This window comes from Andrena cerasifolii, chromosome 12 (assembly GCF_050908995.1).
Source record: "Andrena cerasifolii isolate SP2316 chromosome 12, iyAndCera1_principal, whole genome shotgun sequence".
NCBI lineage: Eukaryota > Metazoa > Arthropoda > Insecta > Hymenoptera > Andrenidae > Andrena > Andrena cerasifolii.
The window spans coordinates 10,069,719-10,083,123 of NC_135129.1; the positions used below are offsets into that span (position 1 = coordinate 10,069,719).

The 13,405-nt window shown below is 47.6% G+C and overlaps 1 protein-coding gene across 3 annotated transcripts in view; it reads left to right on the top strand.

The window, feature by feature from the left end:
- Positions 1-3,975, top strand: part of Amun (protein amun) — a 38,759-nt gene extending 34,784 nt beyond the window's left edge. For all 3 annotated transcript variants that reach the window (XM_076824215.1, XM_076824214.1, XM_076824213.1), the window contains exon 4: positions 856-3,975. In XM_076824215.1, coding sequence (XP_076680330.1) covers positions 856-1,295 — 440 coding nt within the window. In that variant the 3' untranslated portion in view covers positions 1,296-3,975. The remainder of the gene's footprint in view (positions 1-855) is intronic.
- The last annotated feature ends 9,430 nt before the right edge of the window (positions 3,976-13,405 follow it).

Sequence of the window (13,405 nt, forward strand, 5' to 3'; positions counted from 1 at the left end):
GTTACTGTTATATTTTGACGTTTTATATATATATCTAGCTTGGCTGTTAAATGAAAAAATGCGTTTTTTGACCCTTTTGGAAGAAATTCTGGACCATGCAAAAATTTTATACGGGATACAATAGTCTTATCTCCTCTATTCTATATTTCTTCTTTAACAGCCACAAAAAACTCATTAGGTACTTAATTCAGTATACAATTTTTCTAAATTTTTAAATAAGAATTTAAGAGCACCTTCGGCAGTTAATAATATCGAATCTTCTGTACTGTGATTTTCTATTAGAATTCATATAGGATCTAATGTTATTAATATGATGTATTATAAATTGTAGATGTGCTTATACGTTCGCGATTAACTAGGAATTCATTCATTTACGAAAATAAATGAAATTTATAATATTTTCCCTAGACTTAACTTTCTCGAGAAATTATAGTATTTCTCGAGAAATAAGAAATAAGCAATTATAAAATTTCTCGAGAAATTCTCGAGAACGAACACTAGGGAAGAATAAGAATTCTCATGCCCCATATCGTAGGTGGAAGAAACACAGCAGCGTGTTCCTTGAAGAATGCTTAAGCTACCCTGATCTATCCCCGCAAGGGTGCAAGTCGCCAAATGTGTATTTCCCATTCATTACAGTACCTACTACAAACCTAAATACTTCTGTTCACCTTAACACGACCGTAGCAAAAGATTCCACTGTACTCATAACCACCCCTATGTCTTCCACCAACGACACACGTTCACTCCAACCCCCACTCGTCACTTCGCGGAGCCACCCAGCAATTGTTCGCGTAACTTCCCAGGAGACGCCGGGATTTAAACGCCCGTCGGGGACACCCCTTCGTGTTTCAGCGTCGAACGGCAAAACATGGAGCCCCCACAGGGTGGAGCTGGCGCTGTGGACCCACTACATCGCGTCCGAGCTGAAGCCGGAGCTGCTGGACGGTATACCAGGCTCGACGGAGAACGGGAACTCCCATCCGCCCAGCAACGGCGAGGCGACGGAGCCGTCGGATGACAGCAACCAGGAAGTGACGGTGAACGGCAAGGACCCGGGCAGCATCGATCCAGCGGCCATAGACGAGAACAGCACCACCACGTCCTTCACCGAGGACTCGATGGACAAACCGGCCACGCCGATCACCGTCGCCGTGGCCAGCGAGGACACGAACGACTCCCTGGCCACGAATGACAACGAGGACAGCAACAACACGCCGCGGCCGACGGACAGCGAGGACACAGAGGACTCGCAGGACGCGCAGGAGCCGCCCACCAAGAAGAGCAAGAAGTGACCCACCACCAGCCAGGGAGCCACGAATAACAATACGAGCAACAACAACGTCAGCGCCCTCGTGTCGGCCGCCAATCTAACGCTGATCGCAGCGAGGCGCATCTAAAAGAACCGCCCAGGGTCACCGATCAGGGTCGCGGATAGTAGACCTTGTAGCTACCGTCGCACCATCACGATCGTTTTCTTTATTCTCTTATTGATGACTCTCCTTCGCTCCTGCTCTCTCCCTTTCTCTCACTCCTTCAATCTCCCTTCATCCCGCGAACATCAATTGATCTTCTCTTCGCTACTCGCCGATCCCAGGCCATCGCCCAACCTCTGTCATTCTCATACGATCCTACGTACCTGCGCCTCCTTTCCGCGCTCTTTCTATCCCCACCGCCGTGTACCTCCTCCATGACTGTTCCGTGTAAAATAGCATTGTCACACACAGAGGCGCCTGATGCACTGGACTGTTCCGCGCGGGAGCACCTTGCTGGTTCGTCGAACGCAAGCTCCGTTCCGGGGGCAGAAACAAGGAGGACTGCAGCCTCCCCACTGGCCCAATGTCTCGAAGCGCCCCCATTTACTGACCCTGTACCCTACGGTTTCTACTTCTTCAGGTTTCGTTTGCACGCGGTCCCCTTGAGACACGAGCGAGCGAGCGAGCGATTGATTGGGGATAGTCGGTCCCCATTGCTTGTACGTTTGGAGCAGATTTTGAAAGGAAAAGACTTTGATACGGCGGAGCTTCCTCGCTGTTTCTGCCGCTCAGGGAGCCTTCGGGACCTCTTCAGGACCTCTTCACAGGTTCGTCCGAGCGAGGCGATCTCGATCACTGCCTTTCCAGCGCGCCACTCCCCCCCCCCGCCCCCCGGGTTTTCATTCCCTCCCTTCGACTTGTCGCACGGCGTAGCGTGAAACCGACGGCTCTAGCCTCGCTGCTTGGCGCCGGGGACACGAGATATCATTCCTTTTTACCACGATTTGTAAGCGCGTGTTCGAGGCTGCCGCCGACGTGGACGACGAGGACGAGAGCGGGGCGAGATTCGCGAACGGGACACCGCTTCAGCCCGTGGCTGAATTAGAGTATGAGGGGCGTAAAGAGAGGGAGTGAACGGTGGAATGGTGCGAGAGAGAAAGAGAGAGAGGGAGATAGAGTGAATATAGAACACCGTGACCAGCAAGAGGAAGAGAAATACGAGCGGGCGGTACACACCGAACACACAATGATAATATTAATATTAATAATAATGATTATTATTATAATTATAATACAGAATCATTACCATAATTTATATACCTAAACGAGAAACACTGCATGCCTGAGCGATGCATGGAGCAAAACCAAATACCTTGTAAGTAAAAGAAACTTTAGAAACAGAAATAAAAAGGAACCGTAACGCTTTTTTGAGTCCACCAATCAACTGGAGGGAGCCTGTGGCAGTGGCGGCTGACCTATATATAGACACACGAACACACACACACAGACACACGAGTACACAGGAGGCACAGCCGTGAAGCATATACCCCAACTTGCCGAGGTTTTTCGTGTACAGGGATTCAACTAGTATTTTTGCATTGACCGAGGATCGCTGTTGGTCGTTGTAGAGAGGCACGGCGCGGGATAGGCGACGATCAGAGGGAAAGGGATGGTGTAAAAACTGTGAACGAACGATTGAAAGAGACATTGGGGATACAGAGGGTGAAAGGGGGCACTGTGTGTACGATTGAGTGTCTGCGCGCGAAAGAAACGCTGTGGGAAAGAGGAATTAAGGAAACAGCAAACCGCTACAGCTTGATCGGGAAGGTTCATTCGAATTTTATAAATATACGTATATATGAAATATATATATTTGTAATTTAGAACAGTGTGTGTGGCCGCGGGGCCCGTTCTAGTACCGAGCTACTGACTCTTATCATTAAATGACACAGGACATGTACACACCACGCTCTCACACATTCACCGCCGATGGCGGTCGCGCTTGTTTTCGGCCGCACGAGATGAAAAGGGGATAGAGAGGCCCGGGAGGAGAAGAGCGCCCCTCGGAAATGGACCGTTTTAAATTTCTGGTGCATCGATCGTCTTGTGTGCTCTATTCTCCACCGGGGAACCGCGCGGGTACAGGGATCGGCGAGAACGCCCTGCACCGTCGTGCGCACACCCCCCCCGACGAAGGAGCAGGCGACGAATAGAGTTGCAGCGGGTATGGACGAGAGGACCTTAGCGAACCGTTCTATTTATTTAGCGCCTAATTTATTCCGTATCGATCGTTTCGTTGGCAAGGGAAGATGACATGTAGTTAATAGATAATGTATAGATAGACTATATACACACGCGTGTGTAAAACGTTTTACCGTGGGCTGTCGATGATCCACCCGACGTTTCAGGGGCGACGATGATGAACGGAAGGACGACAAATGTGCGAAGTATGATAAATACCAACTATAGAATAAATTTAGTGAATCATCCTCTCCCCCCACCCTTCTCCCCCCGACGACGATGACTAATAATGATTGATGAATACGTGTCTGCGAACCGTGACGGATGATTATGATACCACGACGATGAGGATGCTTATTATTATTATAATTACGAGTATGGTTATTATATATTATCGCTGCTACTACTGCTGCTCCTATTACGAATCACGGCGAGAGCATAGTTTTTACTGTCTTATAAACGTAACGGATTTAATGTAGCGAAGTTGTTTGTTTCCCCCTTTTTTTTTTTTCTTTCTTCGGTCTCTCTGTTACAAATGAAGCTAGACGGGGGTGTTGTTCTTACGTTGTGATATTACTAGACATTCCATACGCGCGTCGCGTGCAGATCTGTTCTTATTCCGTTTCCCTTTTTTCCTGTTTCGAGAACGCGACGTCTGGGGGAAGAGGTGCGGACCGCGGGCAGGGGAAAGTAGTTGATCACTTGAATGGAAATAATGGATGTTGGTGGGAAAAGAAACGACTGCCCACTTTACACGCCGATTTATTTTCTCTGTTTATCCTCTAGTGGGAAGCTGAACATAGTTCAGCGGAGAATGAATTTTAGAGCGACATAGAGAGGGGAGTGCGGAGAGAAGCACTTATAGAGGAGAAGAAATTTTCTAAGATAATGGACTTGAAAGAAATTCGAAGAATCCATAGAGTGTCCTGTGTCAACGATTCTTTTCCTTCTTAAATATCACCAGGTCGCACGGACTCGTGGGTTCGCGTAATTTGGCAGGACCAGGCTACCAATAACTCATCCAGGTCGTTGGCAAGGGGTTCAAGAAAAATCCCCAAGGGGTAGAAACTGCCTCCGCGATCTTCTCTTGAACCTTCCTGCAGGATCTCGCGGAGATACTCCAGGAGACTCCTAATTTATGTTTGCGCTTTCATTTCTCGAGGGGATGAATTATCGCGGTCTCTTTTCATCCCTCTGGTCAGAACTCTACGGTTCCATCTCCAGAGCCTGCAAAGACCATATTTATCGGAATTCACATCGAATGTCTCGATGATCAATCAGGGATCAAGTTATCGAGGAAACGCATTAATGAGCCACCTGTTTCCTCGACTAAATCGTCGAACCCTTGTCTTCAGGGTCGCTGAACCCTTCATTGACAACCTCAAGGAATGAAACGCACGGGGACGTTGATATTTACGTGGGCACAGCGACTAGTACACAGTAATGATTCGATGGAAGTGACAAAATCTGTTTCGATCGTTGCGACTCTATCCCCTCCACTTAGGGAGATCCATCTATATTTTTTTAGAATACTAACGAGATTTTATTGACGAAAATAAGCCCGAACAATACAGGATTTGGATAATTCTTCTACCACTATTTCTGGCGAAACATGAAACCGTATCGCTTCACCCTTCGGGAGGCATGCGCGCGGGGAACGCCCGCGGGGCGTCCGGAGCCTACGGTTAACAGATACGATTAGAGAAGTCCCGCACGCGGCATACGCTAAGCATCCAAATGGTCAGCACCTGCAGGGTTAACCCTCCCCCGTCTTACGAGGTTCCGATCTGGTCCCAAGTTTGGAACGGGAATTGAATCATTACTGTACTTCGATTTCCTCAGAGGAAGCTCGACATTGAACCAAACCATGGATCTCCGAAGATCGACGAGAGATCCGTGTCTGAGGTTGACGAAGTGCAGCAAACGGTGATCGATCGCGATTCACCTCAACTACTGCCATTTAACGTTACTAATAAGCAATTTCGTGAATCGAAGGGAGACCCGCCTTCGTCTTGCTCTCGACGAGCACCTCAGTAGTTTCTACCTTTCTCTTCTCGAGCCCTTCCACGCCACCAAAACCCTCAGCAACCCTCGGTGCCCCGTCGTGCCTTCGAGTTCGTAGAGCGCCCCTTGCGATCACACTTACCTTTGCCCCTCATTTCTCGGTAACGTGTAACAGCCAGATTTAATTGTAAGGCCTCGAGTTGCCATTACCGAAGCACGTTAAATAAATTATTTGGAAACGTTACGTCCTGTAGTGTGTCCTGTTTGAGGTGGATGTGGCAGGAGGGTACGCGTTTGGAGTTTAGATATCTTTTACAGAGGTTGCTCTAGATCAGCGTTTCCCAATTGAATTTTGCCACGGAACCCTTCCAAACTCACTAAACTTTGGCGGGAGCTCCAACCTCGATAGCTTTTCTTTTGTACGCGAAGGGTTGTAACGTCGAAATAACTCGGAAATAAAACAGAAAAATTGGGGACTTTGTTATAAGATAACTTTCCGCGGAACGTAAGGTGGGAGACGCTGCTCTAGTGGAAGGTTCTGGTTGGAATATTTCTTGGAGCTGGGGTACGAAGCAGGGGGTGGTTTTGATAGAATCGCGTGGGTATGGGCGAGGGTTTTGGATTAATTAGTGGGTTTGAGTATTTATGGCGAAGGGGTGCCAGAGGATTCTGATAGGAATATTTTCCAGGATAATTCAGTGGATTTGAGCAGAATTTTTTTTCTATACTCCATCGCTATTTTTTTTTTATATTATCCTAGCTTTGAGGCTACATAAACAGAGTCACCAGAGGATTAACGGGTGTCGCGCGATGACAGAGGAAAAGTTGCTTTTTTCCCTTCTTTCTCGCGTGGAAACGATCGATCCCCTTCGTATATACAATCTAGCCTCCGTTAATCTTCACACGCGTGATAGTTCATTGGGTTCGATTAATCGCTCTTTCAGGATGGATTTAATACATCGAGCTCGAGGAATTCTGTCGACCAACACTTATGGTTCGAATAATGGCCTCAAATTTCTATCTCCCTCCTTCATCTCGCAAAAATCTTCATCGGGACCCGTCATCGATCCAATCCATCGTATCTTAACGCTCCATTTGCCACCCAAGGTGATCTGCGATCCTATCCAATCGCTCTTCCCTTACAAACCCTGCAGTTTTCATTTCTGCCACGTTTTCTTACCATTGAAAACGGAACGGGGACACGCTCGACTGCCCCATCCTGTGTAGACCAAGGCGAAACCACACATTCGGCGAGCAACTGCATGTGTGGATCTAGCGACGGAGGCAAATGTTCGCTATCCACCGATTATCTAATGTTTGCGCGAGATTTACTGTATGGATGGTCGCAGTTTCAGTCGAAACGCTCATCAGGGGCCGAATAAGCGCACAGTGTGGGAATGTACGGTGAATACTTTGGCGAACAGTTTGTCGAATGCCGAATATTTTAATTCCGAATATTCCAATTCCGAATATTTCAATTCCGAATATTTCAATTTCCAATATTCGAATGCCGAATATTCCAATTTCGAATATTTAAATTTCGAATATACGAATGCCGAATATTCCAATTTCGAATATTTCAATTTCGAATATTCCAAATTCGAATATTCGAATTTCGAATATTCCAATTTTGAATATTCTAATTTCGAATATTTCAATTTCGAATATTTGAAATTCGAATATTTCAATTTCGAATATTTGAAATTCGAATATTTCAATTTCGAATATTCGAATGCTGAATATTTCAATTTCGAATATTTCAATTTCGAATATTCGAAATTCGAATATTCCAATTTTGAATATTCTAATTTCGAATATTTCAATTTCGAATATTTCAATTTCTAATATTTCAATTTCGAATATTTCAATTTCGAATATTCGAATGCCGAATATTCCAATTTCGAATATTTCAATTCCGAATATTTCACTTCCGAATATTCCAATTTCGAATATTTCACTTCCGAATATTCCAAATTCGAATATTCGAATTTCGAATATTCCAATTTTGAATATTCTAATTTCGAATATTTCAATTTCGAATATTTCAATTTCGAATATTCGAATGCCGAATATTTCAATTTCGAATATTTCAATTTCGAATATTCCGAATTTCGAATATTTCAATTCCGAATATTTCACTTCCGAGTATTCGAATGCCGAATATTCCAATTTCGAAAATTTGAATACCGAATGCGTGGTTCCGCCTCGCGACAATATTCGTAACGTTAGATGGACACTTGTAGAATCGAAACCGCTCGTCGAATAAGATCGTCGCGAAACAGATAGCGCCTCACGTTCTCCTCTCTTCCCTTCAATGTCCCAAATACACACCGTTGCCTTGTACTCGAGGAAAAGGGAGGCATGCTCGATGGAAAAGCGTCCGACTCCAGGGGTGAACGGCTCTAGGCGCGCGCTCCTGTAATTACGCGTCCATTAACCGTTCCCGCAAGACGAGCCGCGCGCAAACAGCCCGCTAATTGATTCGAAATTCATCGACGCTGAGGGGAGCAATTAACCACCGCGGCTCTGAGAGCTCGCCAGGGGGTCGCGAACGGACGATTGCCACTCGCGAGGCGATCGGCGATTCAAGGGGTGGCAGAGCCGAATCGGGCTCGTCCTCTCGGTGATGCGTAGCTCGCGAAACAATGATTACACGCGGCTGTCCTTGACGACCATCGGCGAGGATGCTCGCGCACGTCGCGGCACGATGGTCGTGGACACGGCGGGGCTGATCCACGATTGCGACGACAATGACGACGATGATTACTTGCGGTTGCGAGCGTAGACACGATCCAGGGCGATCGCCGTGATCGGGACGCGCGATCGCGACCTTTCAGTGCGAATTACTGCTGTAGTGGATGACTTATTTAAAGGGTAAAATAAAAGTACGTGAATCTTGATTACGCCTTCATCGTTCCATTATTTATTTACGCGCCTCAACTACTCCTCCAACTAATCGTTGCTCATGTTTCAGCGCCCCTAGTAGAAGAGCAGTAGTTACAAGTAGAAGTTTCTTTCTCTGCGGTGCATGCTACAATTCCCGTCACATTTACAAGCTCTGTTTGACAGATCCTATGCCACCGAAGAGCGCTGGGAGTTGGAAGATCCGATAGAATCGGTAGAGAAGTGCGTATCTCAATAATTATTTAAAGAAAACGAGTCAGGCTCGAGTACCTCCGCGCACATTTATTGCTCGATCCCTACGCGTCTCTGTGCTATAATTTTCAGCAGTAACGAGTACCCCTGATCGCTTTATATTTAATTAACCCCCCTCGCGATTCGCTGATTCGCCGCGCTAATTACGAATTAATCTGCAGCGCCTGCTGCACGCGATGCAGGATTGAAAAACACCCGACTGGCAGGCGCGGAAGACCGCTGCGCCCTGTTTCTCGTCAAGTGAAAGTGAGACGCTCCCCGGTTCCCGTCGACTTTCCCCTTGTTCCTCGAACACGCCCATGGACCAAGAGACTCCCACTTTAGGCGTCACCTCCAATTTCATCCTATCTGGCACCTCCGCCCGAGCGGGGATCGAGGAGAGGCGCAGAAATGAGGATCGAGGCTTGCTTGCCGAGGAATCGCTGGCGATCCGCGCTCTCACCCCGCGTTATTATTTTCGTCGCGACGACCATCTCTGGCCCGTTCCTTTTCGACGCTTCTAAAATTAAGGACAGAAGTAACCTTGCGGCGCGACACGCTGCCAGGAACTGCGCGCTCGCCGTCGCGGCGAGAAACTCTCCTCCATCGGGAATGCGGTTTCTCGAGACCCCTTCGGGCTTTCGATTAACGATCATTCCGCAAATGTTGGATTCCGTCCTCTGGATTCAGCGAGGAGACGAGCGTCGGTCATTTTGAACGGCACCTAATTAAATAGGTACTTAGCGATCGCCAGCTGACAACCGTCTACACCAGAGGTGCGCAAAGAGCCAGAGGTCTTCGGCTCCGAGCGGCTCTTTTGAACCTCTGCTCTACACTTTGGGAAACAAGGAGATAGGCAAGGGTGGTCTCACCTTACATCCGTCATCCCGGAGGACCATTAAGCGCCCTAGTAGCATTTATTGTTGGCATTTTGATGGCCAACTAATTCCCAACTTGGGGATACTGTGGGCCAACCAGAAGTGCTACTAGGGCGGTCATGATCCAGGCGAGCAAAATTGAAGGGGTTGAGATAGAAAGAGAAAACTACGGACATTCCTTCGTCATCAAGTGACCCCAGCTCGCTGAACCGAGCGCAGAGTCCACGACACCCACAGACCTCTCCTCGGACCACGCATCGTCGGTAAGAATCGCAGCGATCATCGGCGGATCGCACTCCCCTCACCCCGATTCCTCCGAAATCCACGAGACTCCAAGCAGCCCGCGAGTAAAGGGGCCGCGGGGTCATCACGGTCGTTCCAGTGACCCAGTCAGCTCTGGCACGACCTTCGAGGCGATGTGTTCACCCGTTTAAACCATCCTCTCTCTCCCACGTCTCTCTCACTTTCACTCTCTTGCATCACGAGCAGAGAAAACACCAGCAGCCCGCCTGTACGTGCACGTCCGTATGGACACAGCGAGAAAGAGAGAGAGAGGCAGCGATCGAGCCGCGACTAGAAGGGCAGATGCGGAGGTGGCTGAGGGAGGAGGGTGTGTGTACACGTGGAAGGGAATCCCGAACGGTGGGACCAAGTGGGACAGAGATAGCGGATAGGCGAGCCTGCACACCCGGCCGCGTCGATACCCACACGCGCGTCCCTGAAGAGAAGTGGAAACAGAGACAGGGAAAACGCGCGGATAGGAGGCCGGCGACCGCGTAGGGCGGACGGAGAGCGCCGGAAGGGCGGCCGAGGGAGACAGAGCCAGCGGAAAGAAGAGTCACCCACGGAGCCGCTCGCTGCCAGACAGAGACGGTGGCGCGTGGATGCAACAAAGCACCGACAGGTCGTGTGATACCCCGTTACGTCACAGACGGAACAACTGGTTGCCTCATGGGGAGTTTGAGGAGCCTCTCTGGTACACGAGAGGGAGAGAGGAGAGACACGATACAGACCGTATACATGCACACCCGGGGCAGGGGGTATTCCGGGGGTCCGCGGGACAGCGGGGGTGGCCTGGGTTGAATCCCGCGGGCGCCACGGGTGAAGGGAGGGATGATATATACAAAACACAAGGTCACGAGTACGGCTATAGGTATCTCTCTGTAAACACGCGGTGACGTAGAGCCAGCACGTGCTACGACGTTACCATGGCGGGGGCGATCCGAGGGACACCCTCCACCCTCTGCCACCCCCTTCGCTTCCTTCTTCCTTCTACTTTCGATTCCTCCTCCTCCCACCTCTCCGGCTACCGCAGGACCTACGTCTCTCTCCACGGGCACGGTCTCCTCGCTGCCACTCCTCTTCGACAGTCTCTCGCGGCTTCGTTGCTTCGCTCTGTATCGAGACTCCCTTGATATTCTGTTTTTACGGCCTGCTGGTAGGTGTGTGTCTTTCAGGGGAATTCGGAAGTAGGTCCTGGGGCAGGGAGTGTGGCGCCATGGGGGATAATGCGGATTTAAATCGCGGTGGAACACTTGGGGAACTTCCCTTGTCAGAATTTAGGGGTTCGTGGCGGGGGCCCTTTCGAAGATTCTCGGCGGTGTTCTTTTGAGGAGAGGGTGTACAGTAGAAGCTTCAGGTTTAACGAGGAGACTCTTTAAACTGGTGTGTAAAGCGGTATACCTAAGTACTTCAGGGTGCAAACTATCCAATATGTTATCACAGGGGTACACTTAGTTCGCCACATTTGTATACACCCTGGTCGTTGACACGATGACTATCTTCAGTCCAGTGTTCACCGCATGGGACTTACACTTGTTCCTCAGAACGCTAACAATGAATCAACCCTTAAATTTGCAAGCTTCTGAAGTGTATTATTGCCAGTAGAAATGTTGCAGAGTACATCGTTACCTCGTAAAACATTCTTATTTCGGATGATACATAACGGAACGAATAGCGTGTAGTGTTCCTGATTTCTCGATATTTTTTGTTTCTCGAGAAATCAGAAATGAGATCATATTTCTGGAGAATTCTCGAGAAATTGAAAAAAATATTTAAAAAATTATATTTTTGGAATAATGTTGATAATATTTATCAAAAACACAAGAAAACTTTAACTAAATGATTATTCCTGTCTAAGTTATACAAAACTTGTGTAAATGAAAAAACAGATATTAAATATGATTGGTAAATTTCTTTATTTAGTACAAAATTTGTACAAAGCGAAACATTACTTTTTGGTTTTAAAATTTATTTTTAAATAGCACTATTTCTTTTTTCTGGCAAAATCTATTACTGTTATATTCTGACGTTTTATATATATATATCTTGGCTGTTAAAGGAAAAAATGCGTCTTTTGATCCTTTTGGAAGAAATTCTGGATCGTGCAAAAATTTTATACGGGGTACAATAGTCTTATCTCCTCTTTCCTATATTTCTTCTTTAACAGCCACAAGAAACTCATTAGGTACTTAATTCGGTATACAATTTTTCTAAATTTTGAAATAAGAATTTAAGAGCACCTTCGGCAGTTAATAATATCGAATCTTCCGTACTGTTATTTTCTATTTAAATTCATATAGGATCTAATGTTATTAATATGATGTATTATAAATTGTAGATATGTTTATACGTTCGCGATTGACTAGTAATATTTCTCGAGAAATAAGAAATAAGAAATTATAAAATTTCTCGAGAAGGAACACTAATAGCGTAGGACAATCGCGTGGCAGACTTAGTTATTCGAAGCAACTTACGTGGAAGATCCTCCGTTTCACGAGAGGCTCTAGCTGCGCTAGAGCCGCGTAATGTCTCTCTGAATAATAAAACACGTTATTCAGAATCGATGACAATACCCACGACAAAATGCTCTACGCATAATCATGCTTTGACATTCAATTTGCCAATGTCCCCGGCTTTCATAAATCTACCACCGAGAAAAACTTTTTCCCCTCTCCCAGCAGCGAGAGTATCTCCACTTAATCATCGCCTGACTCGTGAGAATCCTCTACGCTAGGAAGAAAGTGTAGGACCACGGAGGACGATATCGACCATCATTCGCTGTAAAATACCAACCAACACAGCGATCCACTAAAAAACTAACAGACCACATTCAAATGCCCAAAACACCCTGGAAGCTTTGATCTTAGTGCGGCTTCTCTCGCAATTAAATCCACCACTTACAACCACGCTGCGAATCTATTATAAAACAACACTGTTCCAAAGAAGGAGGTCCCTCTTTCAAGTCAACACTTGGAACGATCATACACCGACGCATTTCCAAAAACTGAAATTCTGTTTCCCAGGGTAGCCACCCCGGAAGCCTGCCAAAGCTCGACGATAAAGCGTGAAACTACCCCGTGAAATCCGGCTGGCTGGAAAGGGTGCTTCAAGTTCGCCGAAAGCTCGGGGAAGCCTTTCCTCCCGTCACCGAGGAGAGATTTCTCTCTCTCCGTCTCTCTCTGTGAATATTTCAGGCGGCGTCCTAACGTATTCCATTGAGCCCAGAGGAAAGGCGACCAGGACTCGCTTTCCCGCTGAGCTCCCCGAGGGTCAGGGCTGTCCCTTTGTCGCCCCTTTTCAGACCTGTCCTCCGCCTAGCTACGCTCCCGACAGCTGCCTCTCCTCTCTCTCTCTCTCTCTTGAGGGGATGTTTTTCAAAGTCCCCTTCGCGCTAACGATCACCGAGCTTCTCTTCCTACCCCTGATGGGAAACGAGGGTCGAAAATCCCGCTGGGGGATTATTTTTCCCTCACTCCCACCATCCCCCTCCCCGTCTCTCTCTCTCTATCCCGCCATTTCTCCCTGTGACCTGGCCTCCCGGCCAACGAGCACTCCAAGGAATATTACGGTTCAGGATGGGCTTCCTGGAAGGAGAGAGGTAACTTGCGA